This window comes from Acromyrmex echinatior, chromosome 1 (assembly GCF_024713525.1).
Source record: "Acromyrmex echinatior isolate Ae372 chromosome 1, ASM2471352v2, whole genome shotgun sequence".
NCBI lineage: Eukaryota > Metazoa > Arthropoda > Insecta > Hymenoptera > Formicidae > Acromyrmex > Acromyrmex echinatior.
Window position 1 is genome coordinate 10,359,514 of NC_141852.1, and position 21,546 is coordinate 10,381,059.

Below are 21,546 nucleotides of genomic sequence, written 5' to 3' on the forward strand. Positions count from 1 at the left end.
GACCTAGAGTACGATTTTGCTAACTTTCCGATATTCTGTAGCTCGTACTAATAAAACAGCAAATTATTTCATTAAAAAAAAATTTTGTTCTTCGTTATAATCGTTCGAGTAACCAAATCGTATCCAACGAAGTAAACTTGTCCTTAGAAACAAGATATGATCACATTGTTAACGGGATTCCCATGTAAAACTAGTACAACACGAAACAAACGAAGCAATCAAGTAAGTTCATTAAACAAGCCGAAGGCAAAGAGAAACTTGCATTGTCGTTTCTCTTGTAGCTTCTAATCAAATTAAGTTCAAGGAATTTCAATAAAACATTCATTTAAAGATAATTAGCAGTGTTGCAATACTATTAAAGTCTTTGCAAAGTTAGATTAATAAGTGATCTGAAGGTATTTGTAATTCATATCATGAATATCTACGCCACGCATATGAATATAACTTGTAACTTGTGCAAACCCTACCGATTTTATTTGAGACACGTACAAAATCCCCAATGTGTTTCTATCATTGGAAATAAGAAGAGTTGAAGCGATGGAACAAGATTCTGATAACATTTAGTTATCTTATCTTTGCGAAAATATCTATCAGAGAGTTTGGAATATTTCACGCAAAATCTTTTGCAGAAAATTCAAAGTGAGATTTATCTCATTTTTACAAAATATTTTATTTATTTTTACTTTTTAGCTAAAGAACGCAGAAACTAAGATATATATATATATATATATATATATATATATATATATATATTAGATTATATATTACTTATATTATTTATATTATTTTGTAATTAGAATGCGATTTTATCGAAAAATCATAATAATATTGATTTCATCGAAGAAATTATATATAACAATTTAAAAAGTTAAAAATTTTTCGAGGGAATCATTAAAAAGTATGTCTTACTCGCTCCCTGCCATTTCAGACAACTAATTTAAATTTATAATACAACATGAATGAGAACTAAAAGTAGGAATATCGAAAACCAAAATGATGGTTTTGTTACTAGAATTATTAATGCGCATTAGAGACTTATAAAATTATAATAGGGTATTTTACATGCAACAACATAATGTTAAATACATGCAAACTTACCCTACATTGCTGATATCATTTGTTGGACCGTCATGGCATTTATAGCACAGCTAAGACTTACCTAAAACAAATAATAAAATTTTAATTAGAAATATGTATACATACGATAAAATTATATTACAAGTAATTAAAGTATAATTTTATATATAGATAAATTATTATATTATTATCGATCTAGACAAAATTATTTTGTTTTGTGCAAAATTCGTCATCGAACTTTCCCACAGTCGGCTATTCATTGGATAAAACAAGTAGATATTCAAACTCAGAGCTTATCGATTGCCATACAAAAGCTCCAAGCTCCAGTGCAAAAGCTCTGTACCGACACAGGGATAAAGAAGAATTCTACAAAAACCCTTTGGAAAAGCAAGGAAACTCGTTCATCATGTTTATGGAAATCGAAATCAGAGCGCAGCACTAATACTATTTAAAATTAAAATTGATTACTTTTAATATATGGTTTCTTTATTTCACATACGGTCAATTTAAAAATAAGCAAAAAAAATATTTTTTCATATCTTATATCATTAATGATAAAATTATAAATTATAAATAACATACAAAATATTTCTGTCAACTAATTAACGCAATCAGCAATTTCTCATTAATTTCTCTAAAATGTGATCATAGAAATAAGAATTGAATGTGTAGTCTTCGTTCAAATTAATAAATACAAATACAAACTGTTTATATTTACGCTACATATGCAGCGTAGACAAAATCAACAAATATATGTAAACTTTAAAGTGAATAAGATGGCGTTGACGTAATATATTCTCATACAAGGAATTATATAGAACTTATATTAAGTTTTCCTATATCCCTGACGTTTCTAGTTCAACTGTCGTTCAACCGTCTCCTGAAACTTTAATTAATAGTTATACAAAGATTGCGCGTAAAAATTAGTACCAATCACGCTGCTAATTACTCTCTCTCCTCGAAAGTACCATTTGTACCTATGAACTACTTTCAACTTTCGTTTATTTCTGCTATAGTATTTTAGTATTTTTTTTAAATTTATGTAGCCTAGCTGGAAAATAACTAGCCATTTATGTTAGTGAAATTTTACTGCTTTACTTAAGGTTTAACGTTCCACATGCGTCTCTTATTCTCTGCGATGCTTACAGTTTACTGCACTATACAGAAAGAAAATATGCCTTGGAACGTCATGGATATAAAACATAAATCATCCAGCATAATGCAAAATGGAATGTCTTGTTCTTTTTTCCTTTGCATTACACGACGGGAATAATAAATTGTACAGCACAAATCTTCCCTGTCGTCCCGAGTACATAATATTCTTTAATGAATTCTTTACATAATGTATGTATGAAAGACTTGTTGCACGAACTAATCTTTTCGTGTTACTGAATAAAGACGATACATTCTAATTAAATTATTTAAATAAAGTTGAAATTGTGCGAATATTACTTACGTTAGTGTTAAAAAACATTTTTATTTTATTTATAATAAAAATATCACATTTGTCATAGAAATGGCATGTAATAATAAATTAATGATTATTCTGAAGGTTTTACTTGAACGTTTCCAAGAAGATTAAATGTCTCAGAATCAGAATAATATATCGAGATACTTTAATATCTCGAGATTAATAGATAATTATATTTTTTTTGTTATTATCTTCCTATCTGTTACTGACCTAAATTTTTACAATATTTAAATTAATAATTTGTTATTAATATTTCATAAAATTAAAATATTTTATATTATTATTATAAATATATCATTTCACTTTAAATTTAATGCATAAAAATTAATATATTATATAATAAATATAAAAGTGCAATTGTAATTATATCTGTAAATTATTTAAAAATGTTAGAATTATAAAATTATATAATAACTACATACATACATACATAACATACGTATACATTACATATACATATATATATATATACACATATATATATATATATATATATATATATATAAATATAAAATGCACGCAACTCGACGATTTATCACTGATTACAAATTTTCCAATCAAAATTATATAAACTCTTATTATAAATATACAGTATCGTTATCCTGAAATTAATGCGCCAAAATTAATATAATGAATATGTAGGTTACGATCTTGGTTATAAACTCGATTTTAAATGTAAATATACTCTGTACTCGCGATAAAATTACAAAATATTGAAGTTAGCCGCGCAATCCGCCTATTTGTAACTGATTACGAATTCACATACGGATACGCATTAATAATGAGGGACGGTCATGCGTTTTAAAGCTATTTAAAATCCCGCGATATAAATTCCGAAAGAAATACCGACGGTTGCGCTGGGCACGTGAGGGCACGATCAATTCTTCCTCCGCCGTTCACGACATACCTGTGTATACACACTTACCTGCCGGCAGGTTGATGACTGCCGTATAACAGGTCGATACCAACCCGTAACTCCGTAACTGCATTGCAGACACACCGACTACTCGGCGCGATAAGCTACGCGAAAGCTTTGCACTCATTACGTCCACGAGTCTTACGATTAAAATCAGTACTCCTACGATCTTTTACCATAATAAAAATCGCAGCCCGAACGTTTTTCATAGTAAAATAACCCATCAACGTCACATCGTCATAAAATATTCATCGATTACGTCCAACCTGCCATTTTAATGAATGAGCATCGATCGATACACGCAATCGCACGACGCTATTAAAATTATTTTTTTTTAATCTTAACAATTTTTCTTCGTTAATAATTATATTTTTTATCTCTTATTACGTTATAAGTTTCATTTTCTTATTTCTTTCTGTATAAAAAAATTTAGCGCGCCTTTTAATTTATGGACTCCACGATTAGCTTCGTTTATCACAGTCTACTAAGGCGCTCTACGTTGTTCGCCAAGCTGGTGTTTTGCGTTATAAATAAAATATATTAAGTTCTATCGCATGACCTAATCAAAAGTGGATATGCTAATCCTCATATACATTTTTATTAACAAAATTTTGTGTGAAATTGAGAAAATCGAGCTAATACGTCGATTTGATAATCGCAAATAGCTGAATGAATCTTGCTTTCTGTTGGCATACATATCAAATTTCCATAATAACGTCAACTTCCGATGACGCGACAGACAGATGCCTCAATTTATCCAGTTTACCTGATAGATTTTCGTCGTGTTGTGTGTATTTCCAACTGAATATGTAATCGATGGTCATCCTATACGGTTTAATCAGTGGTGACCTTATGCTCACGACATATTACATCAAATCTATGCAAACACTGCATGGCTGGTTTCCTCCAAATGCAATTTATACAATAATCCCTGGCTCCTGCGAGAGATCCATTATTTGTCGTCACTTGCATATTGGATATTTAAACTCTGTCTAACTACAATAATCGAATCGAGATTGACATAATTGTTTTAACGTCGAACGTACTTCGAAAGATTTAAATGTTCGCGTTATTCGACGAAGTCGTTTTTATTTGTAACTCACGTATACCTTTATGAAACGTGCGAGAAATTGACGCAAAGGAAGCCATTTGAGCGCCGCAATTATGCTTCACAAACTGCATAGAATAACAAATGAAGTTAAGAACTATCTTTGAGATGGATCTTTATTATATTCGACGCTGTTAGATTAAGCGGAAAGTTTCATTCGACGGATTCCAGAAAATAGAATTTCCATGCATCACCGTTATTCGTCATTGTTTAAGTACGGTTTATCTAGTTTTCCAGGAATTATAATTACAACCGCTAGCGACGCTAGAGATCTGTATCGGCTGCTACGTGACGCATTCTAGCACGCACGTACCGTATTGTAGGTATATTAACAAAGCGAGACACGATAAACTGAAAATATACGATTTTACGATCTCTGACGGCCTGTTGATGCACATGTTTGCGTAACCGAAGCACAATTACCTATTAGAACGGAGTTCAATCATGTGCTGCATTAATTAATTATGTGTATGCTATTATAATCCCTGTTCCATTAATTAATGTATAAGCTTCATAGCAAAGAAAGTATATTCCTTGAATAATCGATAATCTAATGACTAAACAGAAAAACGTAAAATTAAAAATTCAACTTTTCTTTTGAAGAAAAGAAGCTTTCAGAATTCTAAAACATGCACGTTTGGCTCAATGAGATGAGCCATTGTATACAAGATAATGCATATTTATAGCAATGTAGTTCTTACTTTAAAATTATATTTTGCCAGCATTTTTTCTCTATCTATCTCCAAATAATCATATTCAGAAGAATTAGCTGAACTCCGTCTTCATCCCATAGTTTACATAATTCGCTTTCTTGATTACAAACGCGATATAAATGCAAATATAAGAATCAATAATTTTATTCCACTTTTTATACCGAGGTGTAAAATTGCATCATTTGTCCCTTTATAAAAGAGATATTTCCTTGTACACGTGTATCGCGCAAATATCTCTTCGTGATATCGTACTATTATTCATATTTCGATGTTTAATCAAATTTCCCCGTACACGTACTACTCTTAATCATCATGTCGGGAAAGTTACTTTTGAAAATATGCAGTTTCCGCGAACGAGGAAAGGCCGACGATAAATCGACGTTCGTTATCATTGACATCGGCAGAATCAGCGAATCTATCTCAGCGAACAAAGCGCTTATCCTACGACCATTTAGAGTGCAAAACTATATAGGCGTGTAGATGGATCTACCGACTTCGATCACTTCCACTTGTACTTTCGGTTTATGCGCATGTGAAAAAGAATCGCACACGGCAGCGAAAGTATCGACGCGGAGGGTATCGACCACACGGCACGTGACACGCGGACAGAACTTCCGCGGCCACGGAATTTCCGCGGACATAGGGGTTAACACACGCTAAAGTGGTTTCGTGCTTCCGCTGAGATACGGACTAAAAACGGTCACTGTGTGTGCACGTTGCGGATCACAAATTCTCAAGCCGGCGTTATCGGCGTATATAATAAAAAGCGTAGTCACTTATTCATCTTTGACCTCATCGTCTCATTTCTTGAAATGTCGTCCAATAATCGCATGAGAAATGTCACAAAATATATACATAGATATCATGTGATAAAAGTATCAGAAATCGGATTCGTATTTGATCGAATCAGCACCATAACTTCATCGCCATTTGAACGTCGTTTATTTTTCATCCATCTAACCAGATCAACGAGAGCGTTTTATTGAGCTGCCAAAAATATCTATCTAAACTTCCATTCGTTTGACCTAATATAATATAGAAGTAATAAAAAAACAATAAAAAAATAGTCCTTTTTTTTATTTTATTTCATCAAAAGACAATAAATTCAAATATCTATAATTTTATAACGGAGAGAAAGATTAAATATCTTTAATTCACAAAGTGCTATTTCCTTCTTATCAAAAAGATCAAAATAAAATATAAAACAATAATTTTCTGAAAAATTAAACAAATTTAATGTTTTTAAAAGCTCATCATCCTCTTTTTAATTTGTCTACGGTAGAAACTTCGTGCTACTGCGTGAGAAATTGCTTCGAACTTTCAGACGGTGAAGATAATGTAGATAAATCATGATAAGAATCAGTGTTCATGCTTTTTGCTTTTAGCATGAGCTTAATAACGTGTTTTATTTTATGTACTCTCACATATCCGTAATTTAAAGTTCAAGAAGGGCGAGGTATAATCTTTTTATCGAAAACATAAAACAGATGATAGTAAATGAGAGTGCTCAGTTACACATATTACTTAACTGACATGTATTGTATTTGATATTTTTTCGACGATAAATATGATAGTTAACGAACAGATATACGATAGAGATATAACTAATTTCCTTGGAGCTCATCAAAGGCGGACATCAACGCAAGTTAAAGTAAGTAATTATACCGATGAAAAATGTCATATGCTTTTTAAGCACATACAGTCATTAAGAGTAAAATTTAAAAAATAAGCCAAAAATTAATGATACATTTTTCAGGAGAAGTTTAAAATTAAAAAAAAAGATTATATAAAAATAAGTAATTATATCGGCAAAAAGTATCATACATTCGAGGATACATTAAGAAGAAAATTCGAAAGATAAACCACAAATTAATAATACATCTTTTTTTACAAAAAATTTAAAATCAAAGAAAAAAATATTAAAGATGAAAAACATACAAAAGTACAGAATGGAGTCAAAGTAGACGAAGGTAAAAATATAATATGAGTTATAATAAAAATAAAAAGCATGATATAAAAAAAAATTCTATGTAATCTTGAATCGAATTGTTGAAACGAACTATTGGAGAATTGCCAGAAATTACATCCCATTAAAGACCTAACAAGAAATACAATTAGCGTCAACGACACATTTACTTCAGTTTAACTTTCCAATAATTAATATTGAACACACAAACGGAATTATCTTTCAGAAAGAACGAAGGAACTGCGAACTCTCTCTACCACTCTCATTGATAAATGTTGAAATGCAGATAAAGAACGAGAATTCACGTATTTCACTCCACAGGAATATATATGTTCTTCCAAGTTTCGTCAGTCTATGTCTCTTGCACCTGACTTTCTTCTATCTACAATTCTCCTTCTCAAACTGACGTGAGAGTCCTTATTTTCAGAGCCTATGACATTAAAGTCGGATTTCGTCTCTCATCAAAAATAAGAAGAACAATTTCATCCGATGACATTGAAAGATAAAGTCGCGCAAAAAGAAAAGAAACCTCCATCTTTAAAGAAATAGATACAATGGAAGAAACGTTATTGTATATATAAAATTTTAATGATAAAGTATGTTTCATAAATTTTATAAATTTCATACTTAAAGTTAAACGATCGAGTTACAGTACCGCATAAAAAAATTCTGTGATACAATTGAAATATTACTACAATTAATTATTTAATAAAGCTATACGCTAACTCTTTTTACACACGTTTAAAAAGATACGACCGATCGATGAACGACGGTCGCAGAAAGTAGTTCACAATGCAGGAATATTGAAATATGTGTCGAGTTGAATCCTTCCAAAAGTTCTTGATTATTTTTTACAAGTGTACTAACTAAATAAAATTCCCGTCGAATGTTAAATCTGAATAAATTTCGCAAATTAACATTTTCTGGGTATTTCATAAAAGATGCAAACACCAATTAAATTCTTTTAAGAGATACATAATTTTTTAAGTTACTGCAAAATTAATTTTAGACCATAAAATATTAAAATAAAATAATACAAATTTTCTTTCTCTCTTTCTTTTTTATTTATTTCTCATTTTAATTATTTTACTAATAAATTTGGTTAATTCTATATAAGTATATGCCCAGTAACCATCTAACTTTAACACATCTAGATAATTATGTGATTAAAGTGAAGGTATAATGCATATACATATAATATAACCTTGTACCACGATAATTAAAACACTACCCATGAGTACGCGAAGCATTCCATAAACGTAACATATTCAAAATTATGCATAACAAACTTTTTACAGCTCTCTTCACATCTCCAAGGAAATAAAATTTCAATTCAAAGTGAGGCGTTTGCAGTTTATGTTATTTTGTTGCGTTGGCATTTCTGAAAATAAATGTAGTATTTGTTCATCATCAATGTTCTCATCTCTTTTCTTTTATAGAAATGTCTACTGGCTTTGATACTTTAGTTGGAGATCTGTTTCGCAGAAAAAAGTGCTTTTCTAGATGTACGCAAGGTGTATCTGAGAAAAATATCATATTTCCTCTAAGCTACAGAAACTGTCTCAAAGAACGACAGTTGTTTCTATGAACCCCAGCAATATTTTTTTTATATCCCAAACTACTGAAAGATAAAACCTGGCAGAATCGCGAAAACACTTTAATGAGAAACGTGTTAATGATATTCAAAAAGTTAACAATATTTTATTTTTCAATAAAATTCCAATTAAATTTATCCTAATCGAAATCTGGCCTGACATATAATCTGATATAATCTCTTTGATGTAATATGATACATAATATAATCAATAAAGTTGTAATATAGAAATATAAATATTGAAATACTTATTCATCAAATTAAGAGAAGATAAAATATAAATTTGTCAAATAATTTATAAATCGAATAATTTATAAAATAAATCTCGATATCTAAAGAATCTCTATATTTTTTTACGTAATAAAAGCATAGTTGCTGTGTACGCGCACATCTAAAAGCAAGTAACAAGAATTTATTCCACAAAGTAATTCCCATGTCATAACGAAGATAGCTGGGAAAAGAAAATAGAGAATGAAAATCTTGTTTTGATTACAAATCTTCTCGCGACGAGACAGATAATAATGCTGCATAAAGATCAAATAAGTACAAAGGCTACTTTCAAACTCATCTTGTTTTAAAATTCGTTATTATAATAACTAATAATTTTCAGTATTACGTTTACAAGTGCAGAAATAAAATTCTTATATTTTATTCCGCATTCGGAAATCTATTCACATAGAATATTAGATTACATTGTTAATCCTTCCTTGCCAAAAATATGATGAAGGATATCTGCAGCGTTAGCTCTGCTTTAAAAAGAATTACTTTGTAAGAGGTATGTGAATTATATTCTCTTCGATAAAGTTACAAAAGAAAGATTCTTGTAATAATTCTTGCGCTTATGCTGTTTTTAGCGATGTAAACAAGTTCGCCACATTAGTTCGCAATACATGCAGTGGAATATAATAAAAAAGCAGAATTATACAGGCAAGGCAGTCGATATTTTTAGAAAAATATCAACGCTTTATGTTTGATATCTTACAATATTTTTAACTTGGACATACTTATATGTACAAAGATCATCATTTGTTCGGTAAGTACACAAGGAAAAACATCTTGCATTATGCAATTATATTTGTTCCCGCCCTGTTACGCCAGCCATGCTGTTTACTAAATGGAAACAAAAAAGAGACAAACCATTTGCTTGCTCTATCAGTATTTTAATTACTATCATGTTTATTTCAGTATAATTATCTCCCCTTATTCTTTTCTTAAATAAACAATTGTTCTTTACTGTCGCGGGCATCTGACTTTTTAAAGATACAAACTCAGCACTCCTTATTCATTAACGAAAACGGTAAGTCATATCGCCATTAATAATTCATAAACAGTTACGTACTAATTGCGAAAGAAGACGATGCAAATAGACAAGAAGCAAATAGACGCGGCGCAACGAAGCACAAAATTATTAAAAGTTGCAAAACGGATTAAAATTAGCATTTTAAATAACTACGTTGAAACTGTTTACTTTCCCGTGAAATGTGTCATATTACGAGATAAATATATAACCGTAGTCACTGATAAAATAATCAGATAAAGTAACAAGATACAGGCAATCGTAAAGAAGAGACGTTTCTTCTCTTTGAACTTTCATGTCCGAACATTTATTTCTTTATGAAATATGTTTCACTATTTAAGTGAAGTGAAATACACGCATTACGCAATTCTGACGTAATGTAAGTAGTGTAAGCAAAAGCTTATGCAAACAAGCAGCCTTATGGTCAGTATTAGCCCCAACTGGTGCATCACGTTTATAGCGTTAAATCTGGCCTGGCTTTCAGCTCACGGCGCAGTAACGTTATACGTGATCTCTTCGCATTAAACAATGAAAGCTGTGTTAAAGATATAAAAAATTGCATTCTTCTTTTTTTAATTTGTCAACGTTAACTCTTTTTCTCACTTCGCCCGACGGCGTAAAATCGCTGTAAAAGCAATTATCACCCTACTTTCCTCTTCGTATATGCATTGTTTGTAACACAATAGAAATAAGGATTTTCTGACAAAACTGCAACTCTACTCTAGGGATTAGAATAACGTCACTAAATCCTTCCTACTCACATTCGTCTGAATAAAAAGTAAAAAGCTTACAAATCAGAACGGGGAATAAGAAATACAACGAGATCGAAGAGAGTATAAAGACGCGTGTAGACGTAAATAAAGAGGTCAAATGGAAAAAACTGATCATTAAGGAGCACATCTTACTTATGTCACTCTCATCAAAATAAATGTACCTTCTTAATCCCAAGACGATGATAAGATGATGGTAGCCTCATAAAATACACTTAACGACATATTAGTTTACATCGGCGGATAATTAATCGATATGTCGCTCCGCCTGAATATTGGATAAGAAGAAAGAAGACAATATGCGAGGCTAGAGAACTTTCCGTTCGTATAACGAAGCGTGATCGGAAAACAACTAAATGGAAATCGTATCAGAATACATGCACGCATACATTCTCTTTCCCTTTTCTTATATTTACGGTACATGATAAATCAAAGAACTCATTCTGCATTTATCACTGCAAGGACATCTCTTGTTACATACATAAAGTGTCTTTGTTTGTCGCAATATTACATATAAATGTTTTGCAATAAGCATTACTATGTACATCACATGCGATTTTAATAAAAAAACTTTTTATAAAATAAACCATATTAAATTTTCACTATTACTAATTTATATTTTTTCATATTTACGTCATATTAAACTAACTATTTTTAATCCTATTACAATTTTAAATTTAAATTATCTGCTATGTTATCTACTGTTTCATATTTTGAAATTATAGATATTTAATCTTAATCAAATATTCGTTTGATGTATATATATATTTGAATTAGATTGGAGAGCAATTAATTGTCATGTGTTAATGGAGCAATTATTTCTCACCACAAATTTGTATGTAAAGCTGATAGAATCATCCAATATTAACAAAATCTCTTTCTCTCTCTTGTTCTAGAAACATAAACTAAAAATTCTCTTCAATTTAGGATTACATCCGGAAAATATCCGGATCGCATTAGCAGGGAAAAGCCGATATATCCTTGTCAATATCCGACAAACATCGAATATTGGGGAAATAAGGAAATAAAGCTATTTTGATCTTTAAGCTTTAAGATCAGTGATTCTCAATACAGAAAATTTAACATTCAGCAGTAAATGCGACCCGTGATAAAATAAATTAATTTTCTGCATCTTATTTGCAAGTTTCGAGAATACAAACAAAGGAAGCAAAAAAATATTCTCGTAATTCCCAAGCGGATTTTACTTTTTATTGAATTCATATTCAACGAAGTTAGCCGAGAAGCTATATAAAATTGAATGTTAAACAGCCGCGGGCAAAGTTACGTCCAATTAAATTTTCGAACAAATCTATCGAACAGGCGATATATATGAAAGAAAGCGTTAGCCATTTTACACAAAAAGGAGGTCAAAAATCGAGATGACACCAAATCGATCACTTACCTTCGACAATGTGTGGGCGCGACGGGCCAACTCCTTCTCGTTCTCAGAATTATAGCGGGTGGTCTCGCGTGACCGACAATCGGCGCTGAGGTGCGTCCCTGATTTCTTTTTCCCCAAAGATGACCGCTGACGGGCACGTTACCATATCCTGGTATTCCAGGATGCGGTCCGCTTTCGCTGCAAGCGCGTCGCGAGAACATTTCACGTTTTTTTTCGTCACACTTCATCATCATCGCATGGATCCCCGTACTTGCTCGATCACCGATCGAGCTCTGCGCAAAACTCGCCGCTCGTAAAAACCTCGTGATAATAAGAAAGCGAAATATGGCCTGATGGTTCTTCTCTACGTAACGATGCACGAGTTTTAATGAGCTCTTTTTATAACCGCACTAACAGTAAACAGTTTTCTTTCTGCCTCGCACTTAATTGCGTACAAGTATACGTTATCTCCTTCATTCCAACAAATACTGACAAATCATCACATAAAATCAGTTAATAGCAATATGATAAAAATATTATTCCCTCATATAAAATAAAATTAATTTACTATTTTTCTCAGTATTATTTATAAAACAATTTTAAAATTCCGTAGCACTATTTAATGTTCTATTCTATTTTTCATATCTTTGGGCTCAATTTAAAAATTTCATAGCACTATAAAGTTTTTTATTCTGTTTTTTTTTTATATATCCTTGAGCCTTCCGACAAGTCAAAAGCAATGACAGATTCGCTTTGAATATGAGGCTACGAAGTGGCAAAGCGTACATCGACGTAGGTTTCCATAACAAATATCCGTAGGGCATTTGTCGTTTACTTCAGCAAATTCACAGTGAGCTAGTCGTACAAAGTCGTTGAAATTTGAATCGAAAATTTGAGAGAAAATCACTGATTCATGCTACAATCTCTAATTGAACTTTGAGTTTTTAGTAGTCAACTAAAGTACGATAAATGTCAGTTTGAATGATCGTAAATCATCAATACATCACTTGACAGCACTTGAAAACAGCATTTCAAAATTATTAATCATATATTATTTCCCCCTCTCGCCACTGAAATAATGTCGTTTATGTGAATGTTCACTTTCTATCATTCATAACGTTTGCAATAATCAACAATAACATCGCCTAATATTTGCATGTTGTTAGCATAATTGCTATCGTGCATTCCTGCACCGATGTTCTTGTTCTGGATGCTCGTAATTTCCATCTGAAATTGAACAATCGAAATTCCCGTGAATGTCACGCGACATTTCTACCAGGAATAAAATCGGGAGCACGGAGTATATTGCAACTTGTCGCATTGTGGAACTCATATTCTTATAGATTTTAAACAATTATTTGAAATAGACCCTCAACGTAACAAATCTAAAGTAGTCGAGTTCATAATTGAATATATTGGATATTTCCCCGATAAATAAAAATAAAAAAAGTAACGCAACACAACTTCTCTAAACGAATTTTTGCAACATTCATCACTCTTTTACATTTTTATTTTTGTAATACATATATCTATCTAAAGAAAATCAACTTCTGTGGAAAAACATGATTTACGTCAAATGTATTCTCACACAAGCTAAAATGATAATGTGATACTTCGCAGGTGAAATGCGCAAAGTAGAGTAACGCACGTAGACTAATATAGTTTCTAACATCGCGAAGCTTTTTGTAGGAGCGTTTTACACTTCAAGTATGTGGCACGGTCGAGGAGTAAAAAAGCTCAGAACACTTGCCTAGCACAGTAATGGCGCCAGGCAAGATGAGGCACTATAGAGGGTACGATAGGGACATAAGATTCTACCCATTCCCCAGCGACGTTATATCGCGAGCTCAGTAAGAGCTATCAATATAGACAACGCGCACAACTTGATATCACGCTTGCCTCGATGTTCATGGTTCTATAGACACAAGGTATTAGTACATATCCTCATATCTTTACCTATAGCGATACGTTTAGCATGTAATACAGCTGTCTAATTCTGTTTTATTTGCGTTCAATATTCAGTATTCAAGCAAATTACGTTCGTATTTAGCGAGTTAGAAATTCTAGAAAATTTCAATCAAATAAAAATCCATTTAAATTTCGCACAACACATTATCTATTTCATAATTATGTTCATTTCTATGTTTTCACAGAAAAAATTTAGAATAAAAAAATTATTGATCATCGATCAAGCTAAAATATTGTATCATTTTACATACAATTAAAACAGTAAAGATTCTCGCGAAATAAAATAGGATATACGATTATTATTTATACCGCTTCCATCATGATACGTTATTTTATTAATTTAAACCATTTTTGCGATATTAATAGCTTAATATTTCCCTAATCCCAATGTTTGAACGTGCGATGAAACGTGACAAAGATGAGGTAAAGATGATCTAGGAAATAGTTACTCCTTATGGGACAATTTCGCGGTAAATTTTCTTAAAATCGAGTGCGTATCCTGTATGAACTATACCACATAGATGGCACAAAAAAGATCTCGGGATGGTCATAAAAGACTGGAAGAGAAAATATCTTCCAACTCATAAACCTATATGTAGCTTTACGAGAATCACCGGCGAATAGAAAATTATGTCGCGACCAACTTTTATTTCGACAGTTCACGACTCGTCACGTATTAAAACAAAGCCGTAATTCCGATTCGGGGAGAGTCATGACATCGCTAACTTGAAGTCAATAAATAAAGCTTGCTACTCAACAGGATTGCCATAATACCTTTCCATTATGGCAATCAACAAACGACATCATATAAACAAACTAAAGAACAGGACAAATATTATAGAAAAATAAGACAAATGTATATATAGCAAAGCCAGAGAATTGTATTACAGCTTTACTAATGTATCTCAGAAATTTCTCTCTACATTTGTTATACCTCAAGTACTTCAAATAATCTTCGCTAAACCGAAACTCAACATGTTTAACTTTCATGGAATTATATATTCTTTAAAAATATTTAATTGTTATAAAAAATTTGTGTTTATAGCATATAACGTACATTAAGAAATGTTATTTTATTATTAAAAGCAATATTAAACGTTTACTCAAATTTACATTTCCGATTTAATTTTTGCATGGAAAAATTATTCATGTGAGACATATGAAACATATTAAAAAATGCTATTAGTAAAATTAGAGTTATTTTTTGGTAATTGCTCAAAAATTACTAAATTCGTTATTAAATTTGTTATATTGTGATATAACACTTTTTAATTTAACGTTGGATATGTTATATAAAAAATAAATGAAAAAATAAATGAAAAATATTTTTTCCACGTTCTCCTCTTAATACTCTTGTATTCAACTATAATTCTTTAAAAAATCACGTATGTTATATATATCGAATATATATAGAGAATTGAAATATAAAAAACTGGCTTTATCTATTTCTAGTTGCATCACGTTGCATATATCATCAGCTAAATATAAATAAAACGTAAGCTTAGTTTAAAAACTTCTTTGCAAATATTCTTTACGAATTAAGTTTATATGTAATCACCAGCTACGTAAATAAGAAACTTCTCTTATAAAACTATTAAGTCAACATCAAAGGCTAAAGAAAATAAAATAAATATAAATAAAATATATAATCATTCAAAATGATCCTTAATGCCGGTACTATCTTCTTTTCTTTGTAAAATTGAAGAGATTCTTCTCAAAATTTTCGAGCAATCTTGTTCGCGCGATATTATACACGCAGAGACGGAGGTCATTAGTATTCGTCTGACTCACTCTCTCTTTTTCTCAATCCTAACAAGATTCATTCGGACATATCCGCGCGTACAGAAATGCTCCCTGGACTTTAATTAAGGTAATAATTTATGCGAGGGAAAAACAAAGTTGATGATAAAACAACAATGAAACATCAGCGGCATTTCAGATGAACTTAACTCGGATTTCAATATTATAAATTATAAGTAAAATGCAAGAAATTGCGCGAAGGAACAAAAGTTGTCATTCAAATGTATAGGGTAATATTTTTAGAAAATTGTTAATTACCTTGATAAAATATAACTGGATAAGTTTTAATATTTCAGTAGCAACAAGTAGAAGCGACACAGTAGGCGACGCTTCGATGAATTCTAATTTTGTAGTCAATAAATTTGCATCGTTTGAAAAGGTTCATTGTTTATTACGTAATTCAGAACATTAACATTGTAAGTCTCATTATGCAAGAAAGTGCAAATGATAGTTTAAAAAAAAATAGACACGTGGAAATGGAGGACAAAAGGATACTAAAGATTTTGTAACTTTATTAAGACCGCCTACGATGTTATATTACTTCTATCGTCCAGAAATAAAATATATAAATCTACTTTCAGTTACAGACGATATCATATTTCTAAAGTTTCACAAAGTAAAATACGAATTAATAAGTATACATTTCCATGAAATCGGTATACCTTCAAATAAATTTAAAATATTTTTCTCCAACTATAATATCTTGAAATATTATCATTATATTATCATTATATTATATTATATTAATAATTCTAAATATTAAAAAAATGATTTCTTTATATATTTGTAACATAAATATTTTTCTAATTCTATTATTTAAAATTATTTTTCAGATATACAATAATAAATATTATATCCTAAATGTGAGGAAAGACTAATCATGAATTGTAATCCATTTATTCACTTAATAGTTATCCACTTAATATATTCACTAATCGTCGTATATTGTAAGAAAAGCAAACAAATCCCAAACAATTTCGTACATCGATTTAGTATCTTCCAACATCAATTTAAAGATCGCTACACCATAGCAATGTCCATGCGAGTTTATTAAGATTGACGCGAAGGGACACGATAGTTCTCTTGCGCTCTTCAAATATTTATATTATTCCACACAAAATACGACATGCACGAATGCGATGAAGAAGAAATAAAAAATACGAAGAAATCCATGTAATGTGCGCCGTATAGAATAGGTAATCTAACAGCAATACATTATGAACCATTGCGATATTTCGTAAATGCGACGTTATCAGATTGTGTTGTTATTATGCAACGACTCGCATTTAAATCCTTCCTCGGCTCCAGTCGACTGACAGATTGCGCCATAATATCACATTTTAAGAATTTTGGACTGCAAAATAAGTTTTTTTTCATAAGTTTTACGCATTTTTTATATTTTTATTGTTATACCAATCATTTTTTTTCATTGTGCAATAGTTTTGTGTAAACATTTGGCTTTATTATCCTGTAAGCAACTTTTTTCTGTATTATTTTACCACATTATTTTGCAGATTATTGTGGAAAAAGTTAGGTGGTATCTACAATAAATCATTTTCATGTAGTGAACAATGAACCATGATTCATTGTAGATCACATAATCTTTTTTACGATAACCTTCAAAATAATAATTCATTGTGGTAATTATTTAGAATACTCTCCTCCCACTTAAAATCTTAATAAAAATAAACTCATTCGACTTTTCACTTAAAACGAAAGAATCTCATAGAAAAACGCGGCAGTCGGCCTCGTGAATTATCACCTTATAATCATCTATTTCCTAAATAAACATTTAAAAAGATATAGCAAAACTAAAATAATTCCAACAATTCGTTTTAGTATAAAACATGTAGCTCATTATTAAAAATAGCATGGTTCATTGAGTACATATCCCTTATACACAATAAACCATTTTTCATTTTTTGAAATAATCGAAATTGTGTGCTAAAATTAAAAAATAACTTAAGAGTTTACAATATGTAGCCAACTAAATTCATAAACTGTATGTCAAAACTCAGATATTCAACTCAATAATTGAGAAAGATACAAGCCTCTGAAATTTACATGATTCATTGTTGGATCATTTACCCTACGTGGTATATCTTGTAGTTTCATGATTTTAGAACTCTACTCAACTTTTTGGATTTTTTTTCGCTTATGATGTTGACGTCAATGTGAGTCATATAATTTAAAATTTCTTTTAATACACAGATGACAAGTACAATAAGATATTAAAACCAAGAATACAAAGAAAAAACGCGGATTATATCTATTTACAATATATTCGAATCTAGAGAACAACTTCTATTACAAATAACCATTTGAATAAAATTTTAATAATATTCCCTTAAACAAATGAAAAAAATAAGAAAAAATAATATAGTTAGTCTAACACGCATACGAATAAAAATATACACATATGTACATAGTGTGGCGATAATGATCGCTTTGTCTTTAGTTGTTATCTCATAGGATCACGTCATGTCAATTCGAATCAATACCAGTCTGCACACATGAGCATTCGACGTATTGTAGGCTTGATTAAAGGAGCACTCTCTATAATTACCGAGAAATACGGTCTTCAATGTCCTATTTAAAAGAAATGGCTGATGAGGGAAAAAATCAGCAAATGAAGAAATACTTTTGCATTATCTTATAAAAACTTCATACAAGAAAAGATTTCTTTCCAAAGTAATATCGGGTGAAACATTATAACAATCACAAAGATAGAAAATACATCGAAAGGGCTTCGTATTTATTCCAATGGATTCTCTCTTCGGCTTGTTGCGATTGGAGAATAACTGACAATGGCAGAAGCATTGCAAAGAAACCTTACATGAAAAAATTGGTCCTTTTTCAAGTTTAAAAGAACTCGAAATAGAAAACACGAAGAAGAAAAGGTGATCGAATTTCGTCATTTTTAATGACAAAAAACTAATGTGACAATAAAAACAAAAAATAAAGTTTTCTATCACACATCGATTCTTAGATGTTCACGGTCTGAAGAAAATATTGCCTACGCCTACATCATCTTTTATGTGGTTCAGTCTCATCTTCGACCCAATTCTCCGTAATCAGATCCAATATAACTCGCGTAACCCTTCAACTGGATGCAACGAGCTGAGCCTAATCATCGTCTAATCGGTCGATGGTTCATTTCAGAGCCGGCAATAGTTAGGTCGCACATCGACCAGATAACGAATATCCTGTTAAAAAATCAAGATGGAACGTATTATATTGCTTGGAATTATTAGTCTCGTAAAAAGGATATCTTCTCTAAGCGAATCAATAAGGGAATTAAGAATCCGTAACACAGAAAATAATAAGAAGAAAATATAACAGGAAAAATACAGAATACTCTTTCTTTTATAATTTACGAAATGTTTTATAAACATGAAAATTTATCACATGCAATGAGAAAAAATTAAAACTATTTTTTATAAGATAAAATATAATTAAATTCATTGATCAAATATATTGTCACTTATCGATAAAATTAGCCGACAGGAGTTTACTTGTAGTAACAAGCGCTCTGCCTTGTGAAACAAAAAAAAACACATGTCTTAGATTGCATATCAGAAGAAGCTAAGTGACTGAGAAAAAAGAATCCTACGCTATGGTCCTCCAATTAATGAAACAATAATAAACCATGACATGCACGCTTCTCTTTACACACAAAATAGTCGAAAGCGAATAGTTACGAGATATAAATTAAAAATCGTTTTAAATGTCGGTCAGAGATTGATTTATTTAAATAATTTCAATAAAATTTGAATAAATTTTAAATCAAATAAAACTACTCACAACATAAGCGTCGCAATAATCTTGATGTGGCAGAAAGGACTTATCGGATATTATTGCGTATTATTACAAAGGGTATAATCCTGCTTTGTTTTTGCAACAACTAAGAGCTCGTATTATTGGGCGTATGTGACAAACCCTTTGTCACAGTCAACTCCAGATCGTTTTACTTGATTATGAATGATTCGCACGGTAATAGAAGCATCGATCGATAATGATTTTGAATGCACTGAATTCCTAAACATCAAGAATTTTTAAAAATTAATGAAAATTATGAATGACATAATTTTTCTTTGATTTGACTAATTAAGCAATGCACATTACTATCACAATTGATCTAGCAGTTATTATACGACTTTCAATAAAAGATGGAAGAGATGTCCCTTCAATAAGCGACTTATTTGAACATTGTTCGTTATCGAGAGAACATCGATCTCCGGTGTATCTCCAAAATAGAAGTTTATCCGTGATACAACTCTCTCCGTATGGCAAAAGTGCTCGCTGGAGCTTGCAAGAGTTCATCAAAGTTTCGCCTATGGCATACTCGATGGTGCAATGGCGACGATTTACATACATACATAAACACGAATATCACGAATGCAGTAGATTCATGGAAAACAGAATTGCAATTCAAAATCAGTTATCAAACAATATTATCAAACGGATGATTTAAATTATTTGCGTATCGCTTTAACAGCTTCCTTAGTGCTCCCATTGTTCGGAAGACAAATAGTAACGTCGAGTGACACTCGATTCTCTCGAAAAGAATAAATTACAACTTTGAATAAACGTTAATAACGTTAATTATGTAACTGTTAATTATTGAACTGCAGTTACTTATCGTACTAGAACACTGTTACGAACGCGATACGAACTCCTCGGATCTCTCTACAAGCCTGTGACAAGGTGCATACCAATGAGTCAACAACAAAGGCGAATGCCGCATCGTTCCTACCTGTACGTGAGCGCAAACTGAGAGTCTGTATTGTAACGTGCGCACGTAAGGTCGAACATATTCAACAGAGTTAACGATAAAGTTCTCTACACGGAGCACGTGAATGAAGCGCTTAATGACAATCGCCATTCGTGACTTTGGCATTTTGCTGGAAAATTGTTTAGCATTATATATAGAGGACTTATAGAACGTTTGAGATGAGATATTAAGCATAGCGAGCCGTGCGTGATTAGTTGAGATTGTTAAGAGATAGATAGGAGGGGGTAAACTCATCAATATAGTTTCTGATTCATTTGTGGTTGGTAAGCAAAGCATTTAAACAACAACACTGAGAACAGCTTTACTAAAACTCGCACGTCGGTGTATATTCCGGTTATTTGGATAATCTTGTATTTCTTGCTTGCGAAAGAACATTGAATATGTGCTAAATTTTTGTAAAATATTCTCTTTACTCTGAATTTTATCACAAATATAATTTTGTAACTTGATTTTAATTATCAAGAACAAATTTTTATTTTATCTATTCACACTATACACATAAAATATCTAATAATGCATGCAATCTTATAATACATTATAATTTGCTTTCATAAATTGTTTTTGTGTGCCGTTTTTCTCTTCTAATCTTATCATATATAATCTTTCTCATAATCTTTATATCAAAAACTGATATTTTATCAAACAAACATATAATATATACCATAAGTTAATTTACTTAAGTAGACTTAA

At 31.0% G+C, this 21,546-nt stretch overlaps 2 protein-coding genes across 8 annotated transcripts in view; both read right to left on the minus strand.

The window, feature by feature from the left end:
* Positions 1 to 21,546, minus strand: part of dnc (phosphodiesterase dunce) — a 350,732-nt gene that overhangs the window by 317,501 nt on the left and 11,685 nt on the right. For 6 of the 7 annotated variants that reach the window (XM_087409475.1, XM_087409484.1, XM_087409480.1 and 3 more), the window contains one exon: positions 12,315 to 13,520. In XM_087409475.1, coding sequence (XP_087265601.1) covers positions 12,315 to 12,547 — 233 coding nt within the window. In that variant the 5' untranslated portion in view covers positions 12,548 to 13,520. Of the gene's footprint in view, positions 1 to 12,314; positions 15,859 to 21,546 lie in introns of those variants that run through there. The other variant, XM_087409488.1, reaches the window with a different exon arrangement.
* Positions 1 to 21,546, minus strand: part of LOC147910951 (uncharacterized) — a 204,891-nt gene that overhangs the window by 148,425 nt on the left and 34,920 nt on the right. The gene's annotated exons all lie outside the window — the stretch shown is intronic.